We start from the raw sequence: 23,708 nt of genomic DNA, 5'->3' as shown, positions 1-23,708 counted from the left end.
TAGACAGCTTTGACTATGTACACGCTTTGGAGGCGGCGGCTAATGAACCCGAAACTCAACGTGAATTTCCAAATTGCTCACAACAGAGTTTTGAAGCTCTATTAGGGAGAAAAATGCTGATTCTTTGCCGAGCTCCTCAAGGGGAAAAGCTGTTGTAGCAGCAGCGGGTGGTTGCCCGAGTCCTCGCCTCTCGCTAACCTTCGCTCACAAACCCATTCATTCACATTCACCGGTTGCTCTCAAATATCGCGATGTGACGGCGGCTCTGCCCTGTCATGGAGAGATTCCCACTTTGATAGATGCTCCATCCCCTCCAAGACAAAAATCCACAGCCACCAGCCTTCCCTCTCCTCCAGGCTCCTTTTTCCATTGCCAGATGGGTAGTTTGGCTTTTGAAAGCATCTGCAAAGCATCGTGTCCATCTGGAGCAGCTCGCTGTCCCCAAGAGCATCTTCTGCTTGGAGTCATAGAATCATTTTGGCTGGAAAAGACCCTGAAGATTGAGTCCAACCATTAACCCACTGCCCCATGTCCCTGAGAACCTCATCTCCATCTGTTCAACCCTCTAGGGATGGTGACTCCACCACTGCCCTGGGCAGCCTGTTCCAATGCCCAACAGCCCTTTCTGGGAAGAAATTGTTCCTAATATCCAATCTAAACCTCCCTTGGCGCAACTTGAGCAACTTGGAGCAAGGGTTTTGTTGCTTAGGATGGGCAAAAGCTCCTCGCTGCTGTGACAGCTGAATCCATGCAGCTTTCCCATGTAAAACAGGGGATTATCCCCATTTTTCAGTGGAGAAACTGAGGCACGGGATCACCCCCAGGTTAAGCAAGAGGTTTGTCCTCAAATCAATAGCTAAGCCCTGCAAGCCCCTGGTCCTTCACCTCCTGGACTGAGCTCCACCCCCAATGACTTCCCATGAAATAACAATAACCTGAATTTCTCTGATGAGGAGGATGTGGGGTTCCCCCCCAACCCTATAACCACAAAGTGAAATTAAGAGTCAACTAATGGGGCACCAGCAAAACCAGGAACCCCCCAAACCGCAGCAGTTGGTGTATCCACATTAACCACACATAGAAAATCCTTCATTGCATTAAAATCTCAATGTAAATAGCCCAAAACAAGCCAACCCCCATCCTTCATCCGAGGAGGAGACGGGATCCGCTCCAAAAACCCCACAACCGCTGGTTTCCAATGCTGAGCAGCTTCACCTGCCCTTCTCCGCAGCTGATAAATGAGGCCGACGCCACCTTTGCCAGTAATCACGCGGGTTAACGGGGAGCGACGGGAGCTGAAAAGCAAAAGTCGCCTCTTGCTTTGGGCAGCAGCATCCCCGCAGCTATAAATCACCCTGCAAACAGGCTCCAGCTCCGCCGAGGAGGTTGTTTCTCTTCCGAGCTCATGCTGACAAGGTGGTGAGCGGAGACCTATGAACTAACCCCCCCGGGGGTGCCTAATCCTGCGAAAAATCACCCTCCTTCCCCACGGTGCACGGCCAGAAAAGCATTTGTTTCTAAGGCACTTGCCTGCTTCGTTTGGAGGTTTGTTAATTTAATGACTCGGCTTGGGTTTGGATGATGCTTTGGTAGCGGTGAACTCCTGGGGAATAAAGTGAAACAGACAGAAGCCAACTTGCATCCCAGGGGTTTTGTCCCCAAAACGCCATTGGCAAAGTGGCTCTTCTGCAAGAGACTTCACTCCTTTTTAATTGTGTTTTATTACCGTGATGATATTATAATTATTCTTAATTCCTAACCGGTGAGGTGCTGCTGAGGAGGAAAGGTTGAGTTTTCCACGTCACGCTGCAGCCGTCGTTCTCCTTCTATCCACCCAAAACAGAGTCCAGAAGCCAAAAGGTTGAGGTCCTCCTTGAGGAGGTGTTTCTGGAGGGGAAACTGAGGCCAGATCTCCACCAGCAAATTAAACATGTTGAGGAATATTCCTGGGTACCGAGACCAGTTGGTAGAAACCCATCTGTATCGAACCGCCGCGTCCTTTGGTGGCCAAACCACCAACCGCAATGACTCCTTGGCCACCTCCAGCTCTAAAGTGTCACCCAGGTTTTTGCTTCGGGACTAAAATCAAGCTCCAGCACCTGCTGAAATACTGTTTAATTTATTAGCCAACGGCTCCAAGCTTTCTGGACAAATATCAATCCTTCACCTCAGACGCACAGGCAGAGCTGCCGTTAGCACTTGGACGTCGCTCACTCAGGTGAAAAGAAGTCGCTCGCGCCAAATCTACTCCAAATCTGCACTAATTATAACAATTCTGGATATACCAGCGGCCAGTTCCTTGGCAAAGATTTCTCGTTTCTCAGAATCCCAGAATGTCAAGGATTGGAAGGGACCTGGAAAACTCATCCATTGCAATCCCCCCATGGAGCAGGAACACCCAGATGAGGTTACACAGGAAGGTGTCCAGGCGGGTTGGAATGTCTGCACAGAAGGAGACTCCACAACCTCCATGGGCAGCCTGGGCTAGGCTCTGCCACCCTCACCAGGAAGAAGTTTCTTCTCAAATTTAAGTGGAACCTCCTGTGTTCCAGTTTGAACCCATTACCCCTTGTCCTATCATTGGTTGTCACCAAGAAGAGCCTGGCTCCATCCTCCTGACACTCCCCCTTTATATATCTGTAAACATTAATGAGTCCCCCCTCAGTGTCCTCTTGTCCAGCTCCAGAGCCCCAGCTCCCTCAGCCTTTCCTCACACGGGAGATGCTCCACTCCCTTCAGCATCTTGGTGGCTGCGCTGGACTCTCTCCAGCAGTTCCCTGTCCTGCTGGAACTGAGGGGCCACAACTGGACACAATATTCCAGGTGTGGTCTCCCCAGGGCAGAGTAGAGGGGCAGGAGAACCTCTCTGACCTACTGACCACCCCCTTCTAACCCACCCCAGGTCCCATTGGCTTCCTGGCCACAAGGGCCCAGTGCTGGCTCATGGTCACCCTGCTGTCCCCAGGACCCCCAGGTCCCTTTCCCCTACGCTGCTCTCTAATAGGTCATTCCCCAACTTATACTGGAACCTGGGGTTGTTCCTGCCCAGATTCAAGACTCTACACTTGCCCTTGTTATATTTCATTAAATTTCTCCCTGCCCAACTCTCCAGCCTGTCCAGGTCTCTGATGGCAGCACAGCTTCCAGTGTCACCCACTGCTCCCAGCTTGGTGTCACCAGCAAACTTGCTGACAGTCACTCTATTCCCTCATCCAAATCATTGATGAATATATTGAACAATCCCGGCCCCAGCACTGCCCCCTGAGGCACTGCACTAGATACAGGGCTCAACTGGACTCTGCCCCATTGACCACGACTCTCTGGCTTCTTCCCTTCAGCCAGTTCACAGTCACATCACTCCCCGCTCATCCAGCCCGCACTCCCTCAGTTCAGCTGTGAGGATGCTGTGGGAGACTGTGTCAAATGCCTCACTCAAGTCACGGGAGATCACGTCCACCGCTCTGCCAGCTTCTTTATTTCTGAAGTCTAACTATATATTATAAGAAGGAAAAAAAAACAAACCCAAACCAGCCCTTTTTTCCTTCTATCAATCCTCATTCCCATCCCTCCTTTGACGCACCACAAGTCAGAGACTGCAGCTGTCCCCGGTCTCTCTTCTCTATTTTATATACTCATGATTAAGTGACTCTGAAGAGAGATACATGTAAAAAACATATGGTGCTTTGCGGCTCGCTCGGAGTGACTCCGCTCGCTGCCAGGATAACTTATGAGCTCCCCACTGACAGCGAACATGCCTTAGGCAAAGGAGACAAGAAATCCACCTGCCCAAAGGCAAATGCTGTAGGAAAAGGTCCCGTCCCGACATCCCGCAGGTTAAATCCTTTCCAGGTCAGTAATCGCGCTGTAATTACCTACACGATGCTGGGGATGAGGAACGGAGGACAGTGATGCTCGAAGGGAGCGGGGAGAAAAAGGTGCTATAAGGCCAATTCGCAGTGCATGGATTAAATAACCAAATGTTGAGTAATTAAAAGCAGTATTTCTGGATCCAGCACGGCTCGGGTGAGCTCTGGTCCCCGCCGTGCCCCAGGTACAGCTGCGAAAGCTTCGACCAAGCGGCTTTCGATAAAGGACACATCAAAAATCCAGCCAAGGGGGGGTCGTAGACTCATCATGATGAAGGACTTGAGACTTACAGGCTTCTCCGGGAAAACCGGTCATCGTTTGCATCCCGCTTCCCGGCATCTCCATCCCAACAGCAAAGCCTTGATACCGGAGCTGACAGCAAACGCTCCCCAGGTGGTGACACCGCGCTGGTTGTCGCTTTAATACCCCGGTGGGATTAACCTTATCGCTGTTGTTTGTGTGATCCATTGTCTGTAGCGGAGAAATGATCCTCCAAATCCATCCAAAAAAGCCGAAATGTAAATATGTGCTTGAAGCACAACCCAGCTCAGCAAAGAACCCGCAGTTACACTTAAACCTTCGGCGCCAACTTCACCTCGGCTTCAACGCTTGAGGTCTCCAAAGCCACGTCCCACCGGAGATCCCAGCCACCCAACGGAGGTTAATCTGCTAAATCATCAACTGGTAATCACTAAAAGAAAATCTAATTATTTTTCCACCTTGCTCTGTGTAATAAAACCTCAGAGGCCAGAATACATCAAGAAGGCTGGACACGATGATGAACTCAAAAGCTGTTCTGCCAGGCACTGAAACCCTGGCAGAAACCTTTTTCGGAAAGGGTAATTTATACCTCCAAGCTCTCGGATGTTAAAACATCATCCTCCTCCAACACCAGCACAGGGTGATTTAGAGGGAAGGGTGATCCTATGGATGTAGCTAAGGATTAGATGCAACTAAATGCCACTCCTGTGCTCCTTCTCTCCAATCCTTGGAGTTTAAGCGCTGCTTAAACCAACACGCGTCACTCCTTGAAGCCCCAGGATCTCTGGTTTCCAATCCACTCCTTAATGGGTTCATCTACCCATTGACCACGCTGGTCAAAGAGGCGCACACTGCTCTTACAAACCCATCATGAGCCTGAGCAGCTTGGCCATTAAACTGCAAATGAACTCTGTTGGAAGCACGCGAGGGGGTGGTGATGGGCTCGTAGAGCCGCAACGCGCTCATTGGGAAGCCGTACAGACCTTGTCTTTGGACACCTTGTGGGAAAACGAACAGGTCCCGTCCGTCTTCTTGCACGTGCCACGGAGAAACCTGTTGATACACCAGAAGGAGAGGGTTGAGCATGAGGTGGGTCACAAAACTTGCGGTTTTAAACCGTGAGGTTCAGGGATCATAGAATCGTTTTGGTTCGAAAAGACCCTCAAGATCATCGAGTCCAACCTTTAACCCAACCCTGGCACTAAATCATGTTCCTAAGAATCTTGTCGCGGTTGAGACGGACAAACGACATAGACCAAGTTCTTCCAGGATGAAAGTAGTAGATGCCATTTATTGCCACAAGTGCATTTTTATAGTTTTACCAATTCATGTGTCTCTTCACTATTGGTTACAAGTTACAGCAGTAACATCTCCTTGACTATTTTTGCTATCATCGATGTTACTCTTTTACTCCCTTCTCTCTCAAGGGTACATCCTTAACATCTCCGGATACTCCTTCACTCCCATCTTTCTCATGGGTAGGCCTTAGCATCTTCAAGGCTAATTTCTGTTCCCATGCCCTCCATCAGGGAACCCAAGGACCCACCGTAGTCCCACAGAATCTCGGTAGATGATGATCCCAGAAGAAGAAAGGTCCTTCCTAGAGCCCTGATTACACAGAATCATTTCATTTCAGTTGGAAGAGACCTTCAGGATCATCAAGTCCAACCTCACTCTGGCCCTAACCCATGTCCCTAAGAACCTCATCTAAACGCCTCCAGGGATGGTGACTCCACCACTGCCCTGGGCAGCCTGTTCCAATGCCCAACAACCCCTTCTGTGAAGCATTTTTCCCTAATATTCAACCTAAACCTCCCCTGGTGCAACTTGAGGCCGTTTGCTCTTGTCCTATCCCTTGCAACTTGGGAGAAGATGCTGGATGAAGCACCAGGAGGTGTGAGTGGCCAACAACCCGGAGGAGCAGAGACAGGCACACAACAGAAACCAAGATCTCAAGGTATGTAAGGATTTTTGGACTTGGAAGTTCTCCTAAGAGCTACCAGTGTGACAGCAGATTAATAACGTAAACATGCTATCATGGGAAGAGCGCTGGTCTGAACTCCCCAAATAGCAGAGTCCAGGGGTACGTCTATTAACCTTGCAGGTAGTTCTGGATCATAGAGTACACCCCCAGCTTTATGTATAAAATCTGGTTAAATTTAGAGCCGAGCATGGAGAGACTCATTAAAAAAAAAATCAAATTCAGATTGGTATGAACAAAGGATAAATGGGAACATATAGATGCGAGAACCAGCTGGTTGATGGCAACTAGTTTTGCAGATGATTGCGATCACGGCATAACTATTAATACTTGCACCTCCTCAAAACAGCAGATCTGCAAAATAAAGGACACCGTAAAACAACAGCAGCCTGAGAAAATGAAGAGAAAATAACACAAAGTCTAAGAACGGGATTGGAGCTGGTAGGCACCATGGTATGGAGACAAAAGACCTGGAATAAATCAGATTTGTCCTCGAGTGATTCATGGAAAGGGGTGGTGATTCATGGGAGGAGTGGCTGACACTGGAAGCTGTGCTGCCACCCAGAGACCTGGACAGGCTGGAGAGTTGGGCAGGGAAAAATGTAATGAAATATAACAAGGGCAAGTGTAGAGTCTTGAATCTGGGCAGGAACAACCCCAGGTTCCAGTATAAGTTGGGGAATGACCTATTAGAGAGCAGCGTAGGGGAAAGGGACCTGGGGGTCCTGGGGACAGCAGGGTGACCATGAGCCAGCACTGGGCCCTTGTGGCCAGGAAGCCAATGGGACCTGGGGTGGATTAGAAGGGGGTGGTCAGTAGGTCAGAGAGGTTCTCCTGCCCCTCTGCTCTGCCCTGGGGAGACCACACCTGGAATCTTGTGTCCAGTTGTGGCCCCTCAGTTCCAGCAGGACAGGGAACTGCTGGAGAGAGTCCAGCGCAGCCACCAAGATGCTGAAGGGAGTGGAGCATCTCCCGTGTGAGGAAAGGCTGAGGGAGCTGGGGCTCTGGAGCTGGACAAGAGGACACTGAGGGGGGACTCATTGCTGGGGATCAATATGGAAATAGTGAGTGTCAGGAGGATGGAACCAGGCTCTTCTGGGTGACAAGCAATGATAGGACAAGGAGTAATGGGTACAAACTGGAACACAGGAGGTTCCACTTAAATTTGAGAAAAAACTTCTTCTCAGTGAGGGTGGCAGAGCCTGGCCCAGGCTGCCCAGGGAGGTTGTGGAGTCTCCTTCTCTGCAGACATTCCAACCCGCCTGGACACCTTCCTGTGTAACCTCAGCTGGGTGTTCCTGCTCCGGGGCGGGGTTGGACTGGATGAGCTTTCCAGGTCCCTTCCAACCCCTGACATTCTGGGATTCTGTGAAATGGGGCAGGATGAAGACCTGAAAGATGTCAAGGACCAGATTTGATTGCCAGAAATGAGTCAAGTGAGGACTCAGTAGCCGTTATCCCTTGTCCTCTATGTCACCAGAAAAAATCCTGACCTGATACCTTGGACACACACGCTTCGGTGCTGGTGAGGATGGTCACAGGAGAAAAAGTGAAATCAGTTGAAAAAACCCCACCTTTCCCTCCTATATGGTCTCCCATCAGGCTTTGTGCAACCTCCAAATGATTTCTAGCCCAGCAGCAATTTTACGGAGAAATTACTCACGGAGTTCATCAGCGGAGTTGGCTTTTCTACACTTTTTGAACGACTAATAATATAGTTTAATCAACTGTCGGGCAGGTATAATGAGCTGGCAACATGAATCAGTCCTCCTGTAATAAATTATCGAGTCTCGGAGCTACTCGGCGTCACGGGCTGAAGGATTCGGACCTGTTGCACGGATCCGAGCGGATCTGAGAAATGATGCTGAAAATGATGCGCTCGTGTCACCCAGCTCGGATCTGCACGACTCCAACATCTGCACCACGTCTCACCCAGGACCCACAAAATCCTTTAAGTCAGATGGTCCCTTTGGGGATGGGTTAAAATTTGTAGCCTCAAAATTCCACTTGGCAAACACCGATGGCATCCTCAACCTGACAGCAGCAAGTAAATCACGAAGGATTATTATTCTGCTTATATTAAAAAAATGCTGATTTGATCTTATTACTAATTCTGAAAACATTATTCTGATTTTTAAATGTACAAAGATATGAAAGGTTATTTATTAGACATATATGTCCTGGTGACAATATCCACCTCCAAAATGTGAAATAAATATTTCTGTAATCCCTATAGGTTGTGGAGAGCAACCAAAAAGTGTCTATTTAATGTGGAGGCTGGTTGTGCGACACATTATCAGCATTAATAGGTGGAAAATGCTGTATAAATTTAGGGAAAAATTACAAGAAGAGAGTAAATAGACCTTGATTCTCCATTCTGGGAAGTTTGGACAGGAATAGGAGGACTATAGAGCTACAAATGGTGCTTAGAAAGTGATCAGAGAATGATTATTCCATCCTTCTCAAGAACCACAAGCGAGGAAGTGCCCAATACAGGAGTCGAGCAGCCAGTTAACGAAACACTTTTCCAACAGTCCATAATTCAATTGTGCAACCCATGGCCCTAAATACCATGTGTTAAAGAAAAGACTAAATAAATTCACCAAAAAAACCCCCTGTTGACCGTTACATGATGATGGTTTGGTGGCAACCTCTAGTAATTGAAAAAAAAACAACCTTCCAGGATGCCAGAAGTTGAGAGGTCCCAGTCAGGAGAAAGAGTCCTTCTCAGTGTCCTTGGTCTTGCCTTCATCCTGTAGGTATCTACCAACCCAACGGGGTTGCGTAGACCCTAGGCCTGACCCAGAACAGCTGTCCTTGTGGTCTTACATCTCTGCTATCAGGTTGTTTCCATGCGGAATATCATATGATGTATCACATGTGGACTTGAGAGTGCTGGGTGAACAGTTGGACTCAATGATCCTGTAGAATCATAGAATCATTTTGGTTGGAAAAGACCTTTAAGATCATTGAGTCCAACTGTTAACCCAACACTGGCACTAACCCATGTCCCTGAGAACCTCATCTCCATGTCTGTTCAAACCCTCCAGGGATGGTGACTCCACCACTGCCCTGGGCAGCCTGTTCCAATGCCCCAAAACCCTTTGGGGAAGAAATTGTTCCCCAGATCCAACCTCAGCCTCCCCTGGCGCAACTTGAAGCCATTTCCTCTGCTCCTGGTGCTTGTTCCTGGGGAGCAGAGCCCAACCCCCCTCCATGCTCCAAGCTCCTTTCAGGCAGTTCAGAGATCAGAAGGTCTCCCCTCAGCTCCTGTTCTCCAGATGAACCCCCCAGGTCCCTCAGCCGCTCCCATCACACTTGTGCTCCAGCCCCTCACCAGCTCCGTTCCCTTCTCTCAACTCGCTCCAGCACCTCAAGGGCTTTCTTAGTATGAAGGGTCCAAAACTGACTCCAGGATTCAAGGTTTGGCCTCCCCAGTGCCCAGCACAGGGGGATGGTCACTTCTCTAATCCTACTGGCCATACATCTTAAAGCTTTTTTCCAACCAAAATGATTCTATGAACAAGCACAAAAACCAAACAATAGCCCAGTCCACCGTGGCCAATGATGAAGGGCAACAGGCACAGACTGAAGCACAGGAGCTTCCATCTGAATATGAGGAGAAACTTCTTTCCTTTGAGGTGCCAGAGCCTGGAACAGGCTGCCCAGAGAGGTTGTGGAGTCTCCTTCTCTGGAGACATTCAAACCTGCCTGGACATCTTCCTGTGTGATCTGCTCTGGTGACCCTGCTTTAGCAGGTGGGTTGGACTGGATGATCTCCAGAGGTCCCTTCCAAACTCAACCACTCTGTGGTTCTGTGACTCTGTGATGGCCCAAAGCCTGTGGTTGCTGTGTCCATCCATACCTGGTGCAGACGGCCACCTTCTCGGGATCGTGTATGTAGGGGCAGCTCTCTCCGCGATTACATTTGCCGAAGCGGTTGTAGTACATACAATATTCCTTCTTCTTTTTCTTCTGCTTGGCTTGACGAATGATGGCCAAACTCCGCTGAACGGCACGGCTAAATGGAGAAAGACAGACAGGGTCAGGTAACAACCCCAACTTCAACACAACGATGAGAAGACAAGACAACAGCACCTGAAATGACACAGGAGCCCAAGTTTGACTTTGAAGAGAGAGTGAGATATTCAGGACATTCCTGCTGGGCCATAACTTCTTAGTTTTTTTTAATGTTTTGGCCAACTTTACCCTGCATCTTTAAAAATCTGCAAGATGAGGCCAATTTCCCTGGGAACATCTAGAGGAAAGGTTGTAATCAACTGCCTGGAAAGCATCTCTGCAGAAGATCTGGGGGACAACAAAGCACCAAGGAGTCAACCGGGTGCCCTTGTGGTGATGACACCAACCACAGCGTGGGCTGTGTGAGAAGGAACGCAGCCGGGAGGATGTGGGATGGGATCCACCTCTTCTATTTGGCACTTGCAAGACCACAACTGGGCACTGGGTCCAGTGGAGGCCACCGAGATGGTTGGGGCTGGAGCACAGGACATCTGAGAAGAGGCCACAGGCTGATTTAGACTGCGAACTGGCTGAAGGGAAGAAGCCAGAGAGTCGTGGTCAATGGGGCAGAGTCCAGTTGGGGCCTGTATCCAGTGCAGTGCCTCAGGGGCAGTGCTGGGGACGGTATTATTCAATATATTCATCAATGATTTGGATGAGGGAATAGAGTGACTATCAGCAAGTTTGCTGATGACACCAAGCTGGGAGGAGTGGCTGACACTGGAAGCTGTGCTGCCATCCAGAGACCTGGACAGGCTGGAGAGTTGGGCAGGGAAAAATGTAATGAAATAGAACATGGGAAAGTGTAGAGTCTTGAATCTGGGCAGGAACAACCCCAGGTTCCAGTATAAGTTGGGGAATGACCTATTAGAGAGCAGCGTAGGGGAAAGGGACCTGGGGGTCCTGGGGACAGCAGGATAACATGAGCCGGCACTGGGCCCTTGTGGCCAGGAAGGCCAATGGTACCTGGGGTGGGTTAGAAGGGGGTGGTCAGTAGGTCAGAGAGGTTCTCCTGCCCCTCTGCTCTGCCCTGGGGAGACCACACCTGGAATCTTGTGTCCAGTTGTGGCCCCTCAGTTCCAGCAGGACAGGGAACTGCTGGAGAGAGTCCAGTACAGGGCAACAAAGATGCCAAATGGAATGGAGCATCTCCCGTGTGAGGAGAAGAAACTTCTTCCAAGTGAGGGTGGCAGAGCCTGGCCCAGGCTGCCCAGGGACATTGTGGAGTCTCCTTCTGTGCAGACATTCCAACCCGCCTGGACACCTTCCTGTGGAACCTCAGCTAGGTGTTCCTGCTCCATGGGGGGATTGCACTGGATGAGCTTTCCAGGTCCCTTCCAACCCCTGACATTCTGTGATTCTGTGTGTGATCTGTCCAGCAAGGAGAACGCCAAGGGGGATCTTACTGTCCTCTGTGACTTCTTCATGGGATGGTGCAGAGAAGGTAGAACCAGAGCTTCTCAGAGAGAGACGTTAGAAGGACATGGTCCTCTGAGGTGGGAGGAAGGACAGAGCTCTCCAGAGATCCCTTCCCACCTCCATAACTGCAATTCTCTCCAATGATTTTATGAGCATGGAGAGACCTTCCCACAGTTTTGGGGAACACGGTGAGGCAGAAAACATCCTCTCTCTTGCTGGGTAACACCAAATATCAGGAAAACTCGCTATTAATTGCCTGGTACCACTAGAGGTTAGGTAAGGATATCAGAAGTTGCTTAGCACGCATTTTGCACAAGCTTCCAGTTGAAAAGGTCCCAACAGCTATGGAGATGTACGAGACCAGGAGGAAGATGGGAAACGTTGAGATCTGGGGAAATGTGACACCACGGAGGGCACGTTTGATCTCTTTGAGAAGATAATTAGATGGTAGAGCACGGCCAACTCAAGTTTGAAGAGGACACAGTGCTCTGGATGGGCAAACAAAAGCTGCTCACCTTCAGTTCTCTGGGTAGTTGTATTCATTGCTTCCTTAGAGACTAAGAATAAATATATACATATAAAATTATTTTTATTATATGTATAATATAGAAATATTCTGTAATATTAATGTATTTCCACAGTGATCGGCCTCTTGGTGCAAGAACCACAGGTCTAAGGGTCACAGCAGCATTGCCCATGATAAATACTCACTCAAGGAAACTATTTATGGGGGAAAGCACATTTTTACTTTTATAATTATTGGTTGTCTGCAGTTCTTAAGTTAAAATTAAACAAGAAAAAGAGAACTTTGCACAGCCAAAGCCCCATTTCAGTATCAGAAATGCCATCACTTCTTCCATTACAAATGGCTGGGGGGACACCAAGCCCCACCATAAATTGTTTCTTGGTACCTGAGGTGCTTCCAAGGCCAATGCAAGGCAAGCGGTGACATGGCATAATAAATAATTACAAATATAATATATTTTTTGCTGAAATTATGATATTGAAAGAGCGTTTTCCCATAGTCAACACTTCGGCTACTTGTGATACCCGGCCAGGCCACCGGCCATGTTGATTTGCACAGAGAACATTTGCAGGTTGGACTCCATCAGCAATTAACTCCGATGGCACATTTTAAATTACTTGATATTAGCGGGAGGATATGATAAAATATAGCTAGAATGTGGCATTACGTCTGTATAGCGACATCTGGAACAGACGCATTTCGGTAATAAATCCTAGTCTGCTACAATTAAGAGGGACTTGTCTGTAAACGCTCGTACTTAAGGACGTGATGATTTGTGGCACATCTGTAGCACAAAAAAATAGGCGAAGAGAAAGCTGGCAGGGCGTTAAACATCGGGAATGTGCCGTCATTCTCCCATACACGGTGTTTTCCAGTTGCAATGTGGCAGGTTCCCAGTTTGCAGGTAGCGCAGTGAGAAGGAAAACCTGCATGTTTTGCTGGGCTATATTGGGATGGGCTTCTCCAAATTGGGGGAAAACCCCAAAATACCCCTTGAGAACAATATGGTTGATTTAAAAAGGGAGTTTCCAAGCGGGATTTGTTCGCAGAAAGGTGTTGCCAGCCATTAGTAACATCTCAAACCCTTTCTAAACAGAAACCGTGGCTTTGTGCTGAAACAAAACCAAACCACTTTGTAGAGGAGGAGAGGAAAAAAACACAATGGTCAGAGCTTCACCAAATAAACAGCCAGTTAAATAGCTGCGTCTCAAGCTTCTGACATAAATCACGTGCGGCAATTGGAGGGGGAGCACGTGGGTCGGTCGTTGTCGCGAGTACAGACCTGGCGATGTATCGGCTCGTCGCTGATCTGTTCAGGCAGCTGGATGGAGAGGAGCCAGGACTGGGGGTGCAAAGCAACCGCGCTGTTGGCAAAAGAGAAGAAAAACGTAGGTTAATCCGCTCCAAATCAAGACATTTTGCAGGAATTCACGCAACCCTGAATATCTTAGGTCGACAAAAATGATCAGAGGGGTGGATATGTTTTCTGTGAGGACAAGCTGAGGGAGTTGGGATCGTTCAGCCTGGAGGAGAGAAGCGCTGAGGAGACCTTATTGTGGCCTTAAAATATTTAAAAGGGGCTGATAAGAAAGATGGGGACTGACTTTTTAGCAGGGGCTGGTGCGATAGGACAAGGGTGATGGTTTTATATTAAAAGAGGGGAGATTCAGGCTGGACATGAGGAAGAAATTGGTGCCCTGAGGGTGGTGAGAGCCTGGCCCAGGTTGCCCAGAGAGGTGGTGGATGAACCATCCCTGGAGACATCCCAGGCCAGGCTGGACGGGGCTCTGAGCAACCTGAGCCGGTGAAGATGTCCCTGCTCATGGCAGGGGTGGCACTGGTGACCTTCAAAGGTCCCTTCCAACCCAAACCATTCCATGATCTTATTGCTTAACCCAAAACAAGCAGCTCCCAGACCCCAGATACATGAGGATGCTCTTTACAAATCTCCACATTGCCGGAGTGACCACATCAAAGGGGCTCCGTGCCAGCTCCAAACCCAGCAAGGACCTTTCCCCTCAGCACCCAAACACGCCAAAAACCCCCTGTGAGCGCCTCGAACACTCCACAAATTTCCACGCGTGGCTTGGCTGCTGGGGAAGCCCAGCGCCTGCCTCTGATGCACATTAATTAAATTGTCCTTGAGTGGCGTCGGGGAAAAGAAAAACAAGCCTGAATTGAAAATAAAGGCTGTATCTCAGTTTTCCAGGTGGTGGGAGAGCGGCTCAGTCACTCACCTGCCAGCCCGGGCATGTTGGGGAGTGAGTGAGCGGAATTTGATAACCCGGCGGCGTGTTCTCCCCGAGCTGTCACTCGGGCCGCCGGCCGCGCCGGAGCCCCATCTGTTCCCTCCGCACACCGGAGCGATGCCGGCACGAGCCTGTCGATCAGAAGCATCGTTGCCTCTTTTTTTGGCTTTCCCCTCACCGCTGAGCTGTAAGAGCATCTTTTCAACTACTTTTCGGCTCTAGAATAAACGCCGCTCAACTCTGCGTCGCTATAAAGATGCCGCAGAGCATCTCTTAGCGAGGACGTGGGTTACGAGGCCAGCGCGCTCGAGCAAGGTTGACTCCCCAACTGACGAACGGAGAACAGACCCAAATTAAAGTCCGAGCATTAGGGAAGGGATAGAGCATCCCTCAACCCTCTGCAATTATGTTTAATGATCGTTAAAGCAAGCTCAGCAGGATGGGCTGCACCAGGAGCTGGTTCCCCAGGGCGGCCGAAAATCCCTCTAAATATTTAATACCCGGGTATGAAAGCGGATTCTCGGGGACAACCACACTCCCTGAGTTGTGTGCCATCCTTTTAGTTAAAGCAGCTTGATAACCACATCCTGGCCAGAAAGGAGGAATCACTAAAGAAATAAATAGAGAAGTTAATAAATCAAGGGTGCAACAGCCTCATGCCACTGGTTTTTAATTTATATATGGCAAAAAACCACCCACGGCATAAGGTTTTTTTCCAGCTTTTATCTTCTGGCAAGAAGTCACGCTGTTATATACAGACATGGGATGTGCATCTCCCATTATGGACTCTCACTGTGAATTAATTCACAGCCTGGAGGGTTGTTTAACCACCCAAGGGCTGGTCCCATCCCCAGCAAAATCTGGGTGAGATTCACCCATCCAGAGCATCAACCACAGAAAAAACCCTTTCATCCACGCTTTCCCACCGTTTAATTACTCATCCCCAGTGCAAATCCTCTCCAAACTATTAGAAAACCACCTAAATATTCACCCAGGAGGAGAGAGCCCAGCGGCTGCGTAATGCGGCCGCTTCGGAAGCTCCGTAATTAATTTCGCCGTTGATTGGGATTTATGGAGGAAACTCAGGCTCCGGCATGATGGTATTTTTAGAAGCCTTTGCATCAGGCAAAAAGAAGTTTAAATACAAGGAAGGCTCTGCGAGCATCAAAGCAGCAAGGGGAGAGATGCAGGAGAGCGGGTTTGATGTCTCAGACCTTTAAGGAGATCCAAGGAGCCCAAAAGTTGATTTTCAGAGTGGTCACTGACTTGAGATGCCCAGAGCTGCTACCAAAAGATTTGCTTTAATACATGCAAAGCTTCTGAGATTTTGCAGAGTGGAGATTTAGAGTGTATCTATATTATCAATGCGGCTGAGCAGAAGACACCGGAGAACTGGATAAAGGTTGAAATGTAAAAATTAGGAGCTGGAATTTGCTGCTGTCTGGACTAAATTAAAAGGGCAGTGATCCTTCCCCTGTGCTCTGCATTGGGGAGGCCACACCTGGAGTATTGTGTTCAGTTCTGGGCCCCTCAGGTCAGGAAAGAGATTGAAGTGCTGGAGCGGGTCCAGAGAAGAGCAACAAGAGTGGGGAAGGGACTTGAGCACAAGCCCTATGGGGAGAGGCTGAGGGAGCTGGGCTTGTTTAGTCTGGAGAAGAGGAGGCTTAGAGCTGAGCTCAGCACTCTCTAGAACTACCTGAAGGGCAGTTCTAGCCAGGTGGGGATTGGGCTCTTCTCCCAGGCATCAGCAATAGGACAAGGGGCCATGGGCTTCAACTCTGCCAGGGGATATTTAGGCTGGAGATTAGAAAGAAACTCTTTACGGAGAGAGTGGTCAGGCATTGGAATGGCTGCCCAGGGAGGTGCTGGACTCACCGGCCCTGGAGGTTTTTTAAACTGAGATTGGACATGGCACTTAATGCCATGATCTAGTCAATGGACTGGAGTTGGACCAAGGGTTGGGCTTGGTTATCTCTGAGGTCTTTTCCAATCCAGTCCATTCTGTGATTTTGTGAAAAAAAAAAAAAAGCCTAAATGCTGCCGCCAGGGCTTGACTCTGATCTCTGAGAGTCTTGTTTGGTCCAGACACAACCCATTTTCAGTTTGTAGGCCAGACGCCAATCCCAAATGTGTCGCGTTTTGCTCCCCAAACGGGCGAAGCATCAGCGTCGGGACGCGGCAGTGCTGTCGGATCGGGGGAGAAACTCCTACCTCCCGTATCACGTTTTCCTCTATATTGCAAAAATCCCTGGCTGCAAAACGATTTCAATAAGCGGCACGGCAAGTTCCTCCCCTGTGCACGCTCAAAGGCGGCGGGAACGGGGGGAGAAAAATATATATATATGGAAAAAGAAAATCAAAGCTGCTGGGGAAAGCAGCAAGAACTGCACATTAAGGGTTTTTTAACTGATTACACACAGCACGGCGGCGTCAGGCTTGATATTTTATACCCTGCGTAAGGGACAGGTGTTTTTCTCTCTCTGTTTTTCCTTTTTTTTTGCTCTTTCTTAATGATTTAGTCGGTTCGAAGAGCATCATCTGTAAGGAAACACACGGCCCGTGCAAACGGGGGTTGTTTTCTCTCAATGCATCATCCCGGCGGCGGCGGCTCCCGGTTGTTACATCAAGCGCAAGAGGCGAGAAGTGATTGTTGTACCTACCCCAGCCGTGAGCCTCGCCGCGTCGCTCCGGAGGGAGCGGGAGCTGTCATGTTCATTAAACGCGTGATTACAGCTATGATTAATAGCGGGGGCTACAGCCTAACTCCTTTATTTTTATATATTTTTTCCCTGCTCCTCTGAAAGGATCCACAGCCGAGCAGTCCCACCATCCATCAACACCCATAGAATAATTCGGACCTTTTATTGTTTTCCGTAACTCCAAAACATATCTCAGGGTTTGAGGGGTCTCTGACCTCCAACCTGCTCCTTCTTCTCCAGGGAAACATCGGCAGAAATTTGCTTTGGCAGCCCAGGAATCACAGAATCACAGAATCCCAGAATGTCACGGGTTGAAGGGACCTGGAAAGCTCATCCAGTGCAATCCCCCCATGGAGCAGGAACACCCAGATGAGGTTACACAGGAAGGTGTCCAGGGGTTGGAATGTCTGCAGAGAAGGAGACTCCACAACCTCCCTGGGCAGCCTGGGCCAGGCTCTGCCACCCTCACCCCCAACAAGTTTCTTCTCAAATTTAAGTGGGACCTCCTGTGTTCCAGTTTGTACCCATTGCCCCTTGTCCTATCACTAGTTGTAACCGAGAAGAGCCTGGCTCCATCCTCCTGACACTCCCCCTTTATATATCTGTAAACATTAATGAGTCACCCCTCAGTGTCCTCTTGTCCAGCTCCAGAGCCCCAGCTCCCTCAGCCTTTCCTCACACGGGAGATGCTCCACTCCCTCCAGCATCTTGGTGGCTGCGCTGGACTCTCTCCAGCAGTTCCCTGTCCTGCTGGAACTGAGGGGCCACAACTGGACACAAGATTCCAGGTGTGGTCTCCCCAGGGCAGAGCAGAGGGGCAGGAGAACCTCTCTGACCTACTGACCACCCCCTTCTAACCCACCCCAGGTCCCATTGGCTTCCTGGCCACAAGGGCCCAGTGCTGGCTCATGGTCACCCTGCTGTCCCCAGGACCCCCAGGTCCCTTTCCCCTATGCTGCTCTCTAATGGGTCATTCCCCAACTTATACTGGAACCTGGGGTTGTTCCTGCCCAGATTCAAGACTCTACATTTGCCCTTGTTCTATTTCATTAAACTTTTCCCTGCCCAACTCTCCAGCCTGTCCAGGTCTCTGATGGCAGCACAGCTTCCAGTGTCACCCACTGCTCCCAGCTTGGTGTCACCAGCAAACTTGCTGACAGTCACTCTATTCCCTCATCCAAATCACTGATGAATATATTGAATAATACCGGCCGCAGCACTGCCCCCTGGGGCACTGCACTGGATACAGGCCCGGGAGCAACGTTTGGTGATTTCCACGATGCCAACATGGGGTGCAAGATGCTTCCATCCAACTCCAGCACCCAAGGGCTTGCGATACAACAAATGCACAGCAAAAAAGACGCTTGAAATGTCCCCTTGCGTTAAAAATCGGCTGCAAATATTACACGGAGGGAGTGCGGTTAATTATTACCTGCTTAATTATTTAGGAAGGACTTTATTGCTCCTAGAGCACAGCTCAAGGACCAGGACCTCATCATGTGGAGAGGTCTGTTTGTGTATTTGATTTAGTAATTTCTTTTTTATGTGTTGTTATTTTTTATCATTTTTTATATGGTGGAAAGACTGTAGGAAATGGAAATAGTCTAAAAAAAGGACAAGTTGCAGAGCCCACGGGATGTGCAAGAAGGTGAGAGCATCGTTCGGGTACGGCCTGTGCCCACCATGCAGGTCACGCTCCTCGGAGCCCATCACTGCCCATGTTCCCACTGCCCCAAATCAAGGATAATTTATGGGAATTACAGGGGGAGGGAATTGGAACAGGCTGCTCAGGGCAGTGGTGGAGTCACCATCCCAGGAGGGATTGAAAAGATGTGGAGATGAGGTTCTTAGGGACATGGGGTAGTGCCAGTGATGGGTCAACGGTTGGACTCGATGATCTTGAGGGTCTTTGGCTATTTACGTTGGGATTTTAATGCGATTAAGGATTTTTTCTATGGGTGGTTAATGATGATGCACCAACTGCTGCGCTTTGGGGGGTTCCTGGTTTTGCTGATGCCCCGTTAGTTGACTCTTAATTTCACTTTGTGGTTATAGGGTCAGGGGGAACCCCACATCCTCCTCATCAGAGAAATTCAGGTTATTGTTATTTCGTGGGAAGTCACTGGGGATGGGGCTTGGTCCAGGTGAAGGACCAAGGGCTTGCAGGGCTTAGCTATTGATTTGAGGACAGACCTCTTGCTTAAGCTGGGGGTGATCCCGTGCCTCAGTTTCCCCACTGAAAAATGGGGATAATCCCCTGTTTTACATGGGAAAGCTGCGTGGATTCATCTGTCGCAGCAGCGAGGAGCTTTTGCCCATCCTAAACAACCAAACCCTTGCTCCAAGTTGTGCCAGGGAAGGTTTAGGTTGGATATAAGGAAAAAAATTCTTCCTAGAAAGAGTTGTCAGGCATTGGAACCCCTCCATTCAATCCCTGGAGGGGTTGAATAGACACTGAAATGAGGTTCTCAGGGACATGGGGTAGTGCCAGGGTTGGGTTAATGGTTGCACTCCATGATCTTCAGGGTCTTTTCCAACCAAAATCATTCTATGAAGCAACGAGGGTTTTGCCCAAGTGACCTCGGCCAGCAGACGATCGGATGCTCCGACTCAAGGGAGACTGTAACGGAGTCATCCCAGCTTCCCATTGATTCTCGCTCGTCAAGGGAAGCGGTTTTGCCATCAGCCACGCTTGCTTCAACTCAGCCTGTTCCAACACGACCTTGACGCGCAGGAAAAGGCTTCCTCGAACCACACAGGCTCCTTTAATAAGACCCACGATAACCCCGTTTCGCACGGTGCAGGCAGCCTACTCCACAAACAGCCGAGCGATTCATTTTGTGAATCTCTCCTTCGCTTTATTGCTGAACAAAAAGTTTTGAGGCTGGCACTCGGGGAAATTTATTTCTTTAATTATTATTCATTTAAGTGGGTTCCACTGTTTCAGATGATCAGCACTAGCAGCTGCTGGGGGTAATTTATTTTCCTCACCGGACAGCAGAAGCTCTCACTCTCCAGAAGGTAACAGCAAAACAACGGATGAGCTGCCACGACACGAACGCGGCTTTTTGCTCCCTCTGGTTGCACCACAGGTCTAAGAGGAACATGATGTGCCCGGGTCAGGTGGTCACAAGTGTTTCATTAATGAAGCAGCCTCAATTAATGAAGCATACTTCAGGATCGGTGTTTGCAAGGAGCCCAGAGAAGATGCCACGGAGCATCACTGAAGGTGGTAAAACCCTGGCCCAGGTTGGCCAGAGAGGTGGTGGATGCCCCATCCCTGGAGACATCCCAGGCCAGGCTGGACGGGGCTCTGAGCAACCTGAGCTGGTGAAGATGTCCCTGCTCACGGCAGGGTATGGACCGGATGGGCTTTGAAGGTCCCTTCCAAAGCAAACTACTCCATGATTCTGTGATTATCCAAGCTCTGCAAGCTCTGGTCTACACCAGCACTGGATATAAGTTGGGGAATGACCTATTGGAGAGCAGTGTAGGGGAAAGGGACCTGGGGGTCCTGGGGACAGCAGGGTGACCATGAGCCAGCACTGGGCCCTTGTGGCCAGGAAGGCCAATGGTACCTGGGGTGGGTTAGAAGGGGGTGGTCAGTAGGTTGAGAGAGGTTCTCCTGCCCCTCTGCTCTGCCCTGGGGAGACCACACCTGGAATCTTGTGTCCAGTTGTGGCCCCTCAGTTCCAGCAGGACAGGGAACTGCTGGAGAGAGTCCAGCGCAGCCACCAAGATGCTGAAGGGAGTGGAGCATCTCCCGTGTGAGGAAAGGCTGAGGGAGCTGGGGCTCTGGAGCTGGACAAGAGGACACTGAGCGGTGACCTCATTAATGTTTGCAGATATATAAAGGGGGAGTGTCAGGAGGATGGAGCCAGGCTCTTCTCGGTGACAACCAGTGATAGGACAAGGGGTAATGGGTATAAACTGGAACACAGGAGGTTCCACTTAAATATGAAGCTTCTTCTCAGTGAGGGTGGCAGAACACCGGCCCAGGCTGCCCAGGGGGGTTGTGGAGTCTCCTTCTGTGCAGACATTCTAACCCGCCTGGACACCTTCCTGTGTAACCTCATCTGGGTGTTCCTGCTCCAGGGGGGAAATTGCACTAGATGAGCTTTCCAGGTCCCTTCCAATCACTGACATTCTGGGATTCTGTGGACTTGTGGTGCTCCTCGAGAAGACCAGGTCCCTGCTCACCAGTGCCTACAATCACCAAATCAAGGGACTGAGCTCAAGAGATACCAAGGGATCGAGCAATCCCAAAACCAAGGGGTGAATCTCAAAAGGGGTAAGAGATTAAGTAATCTCAATACCATGGGATTGAGATCAAAGGGGCCAAGGGATTCCATAATCCCAAAGCCAAGGCACTGAGATTGAAGGGGCCAGGGAATTGAGTTTAAAAGGTGGGAGGGAATGAGCAATCCCAAAGCCATGGGATTGAGCTCAAAAGGGGTCAATAAATTAAACTCAAAAGGGGTATGGGATTGAGCAATCCCAACAAGGGACTGAGCTCAAAAGGGGCCAAGAGATTGATTTTAAAAAGAGTAAGGAATTGGGTAATCCCAAAATGAAGGAATTGAGATTGAAGGGGCCAAGATATTGAGCAATCCCAAAATGAAGGGTTTGAGATTAAAGGGGTCGAGGGATTCCAGAATCCCGAAGACAAGGGACTGAGCTCAAAAGGGGCCAAAGGATTGAGCGTAAGAGGGGTAAGGGACTGAGCAATCCCAAAATTAAGGGATTGAGACTGAAGGGGGAAAATATTGAGCACTCCTAAAAACAAGAGATTGCACTCAAAAAGGGTCAAGGGATTAAGATCGAAACGGGTAAGGGACTGAGCAATCCCACACCGATGGGATTGTGTGTGAAGGGGCCCAGGGATTAGGCAATCCCAGAATCCAGAGACTGAGCTCAAAACGGGCCAAGGGACTGAGCTCAAGAGAGTTAAGGGATTGAGGAATCCCAAAACAAAGGGATTGAGAATTAAAGGGTCAAGGGATTGAGCAATCCTGAAACCAAGAGATGAAGATTAAAGGGGCCAGAGGATTCTGTAATCCCAAAGACAAGGGATTAAGATCAAAAGGGGTCAAGGAATTAAACTCAAAAGAGGCAAGGGACTCAGCAATCCCAAAACCATGGGATTGAGCTCAAAAGGGGCAAAGGATTGAGGAATCCCAAAATGAAGAGATTGAGATTGAAGGGTCCAAGATATTGAGCAATCTTAAAGTCAAGGGACTGAGATTAGAGATTTTGAGGGATTAAGCAATCCCCAAACCAAGGGATTGAGTATGATGGGGACAAGAGGTTGAGTATGATGGGGCAAAGGGATTAAGTATGATGGGGTCAAGAGGCTGAGTATGGTGGGGCCAAGGGATTGACTATGATGGGGCCAAGAGGTTGAGTATGATGGGGCCAAGGGATTGAGTATGATGGGGTCAAGAGGTTGAGTATGATGGGGCCAAGAGTTTGAGTATGATGGGGCCAAGAGGTTGAGTATGACAGGGTCAAGAGGTTGAGTATGATGGGGCCAAGAGTTTGAGTATGATGGGGTCAAGAGGTTGAGTATGATGGGGTCAAGAGGTTGAGTATGATGGGGCCAAGGGATTGAGTATGATGGGGCAAAGGGATTGAGTATAATAGGGCCAAGGGATTGAGCAATCCCCAAAACAAGAGACTGAGCTCAAAAGGAGCCAAGGGATTAAGATCAAGACAAGTAAGGGATTGAACAAGTCCACATCCGAGGAATTCAGCTCAAAGGTGCTGAGCACAAATGGGTCCCAGCCCAAGCGACACCCAAACCAGCTGAAACCTGAGGACGCAACACTCCACTTTTTGCTGTTCTCATGCCTTGGTGCATGGGTTGACCTCTCCTCCACCAACTCACTCCCAACACATTCAAGGTGTCCAGTCTTAAATTTCCCTTCTTGTTTTAAAAAACCAAGTGCCTTAAAGCACAGAGCACCGTTCACACGAACCCTCGGCCAGCCCAACAGAGGTGCGGAGCGCTTTATCATTCTTGCAAACACAGAAAGTGCATTTCTGCAGCGTTCAGCTCTTCTAAAATTAGTTGGTAAACAAGGAGCAGAGAGTGCACTTTCTTCCAGCACCGTGGTTTTCTTCCTCCTCCTTTCACCGAGCGTGGAGTTCTCCCACTGCATCTGGAATCACCTTCATCAGTCTCCAGCGCGGTGCTCCAGGAACTCACAGCTTCCATCTCTCCAGCTTTGCACTAAGATGCTGTCGCAGCAGGATGGGGAAACTGAGGCAGGAGGGGATGTTACACAGTAGGATGAACACAGGGAAAGACTCTGGGGCCTGAAGGGTTGACCTCAACCAGGTGTTCAGAAATAATTTGCTCCTCTGCAGTCAGAGCCACTGCCATGGATGTATTGGGAGATGCATGCTGGCATCTCAGGAGAACTTTTAGCAGGGCTTGTTGTGATAGGATAAAGTGTGACAGTTTTAAACTAAAAGACAGGAGATTTGGAATAGATATATAGAAGAAATTTGTTATGATGAGGGTGGTGAAACACTGGCCCAGGTTGGCCAGAGAGGTGGTGGATGAACCAGCCCTGGAGACATCCCAGGCCAGGCTGGACGGGGCTCTGAGCAACCTGAGCTGGTGAAGATGTCCCTGCCCATGGAAGGGGTTGGACTAGATGGCCTTCAGAGGTCCTTTCCAA

General features: G+C 49.4%; 1 protein-coding gene across 1 annotated transcript in view; it reads right to left on the bottom strand.

Moving 5' to 3' along the window:
* ZC3H3 (zinc finger CCCH-type containing 3) overlaps positions 1-23,708 on the bottom strand; it is a 202,674-nt gene that overhangs the window by 34,475 nt on the left and 144,491 nt on the right. The window contains exons 6-8 of the mRNA XM_082047074.1: positions 13,357-13,438; positions 9,975-10,130; positions 5,112-5,181 (exon numbers count right to left, since the gene is read on the bottom strand). Coding sequence (XP_081903200.1) covers positions 5,112-5,181; positions 9,975-10,130; positions 13,357-13,438 — 308 coding nt within the window. The remainder of the gene's footprint in view (positions 1-5,111; positions 5,182-9,974; positions 10,131-13,356; positions 13,439-23,708) is intronic.

The sequence above is a fragment of the Streptopelia decaocto genome, assembly GCF_964273445.1.
Source record: "Streptopelia decaocto genome assembly, chromosome: 2".
Lineage (NCBI taxonomy): Eukaryota > Metazoa > Chordata > Aves > Columbiformes > Columbidae > Streptopelia > Streptopelia decaocto.
The sequence above is the reverse complement of the archived record's forward strand: the minus strand, read 5'-3'. Positions and strand labels throughout refer to the sequence as shown.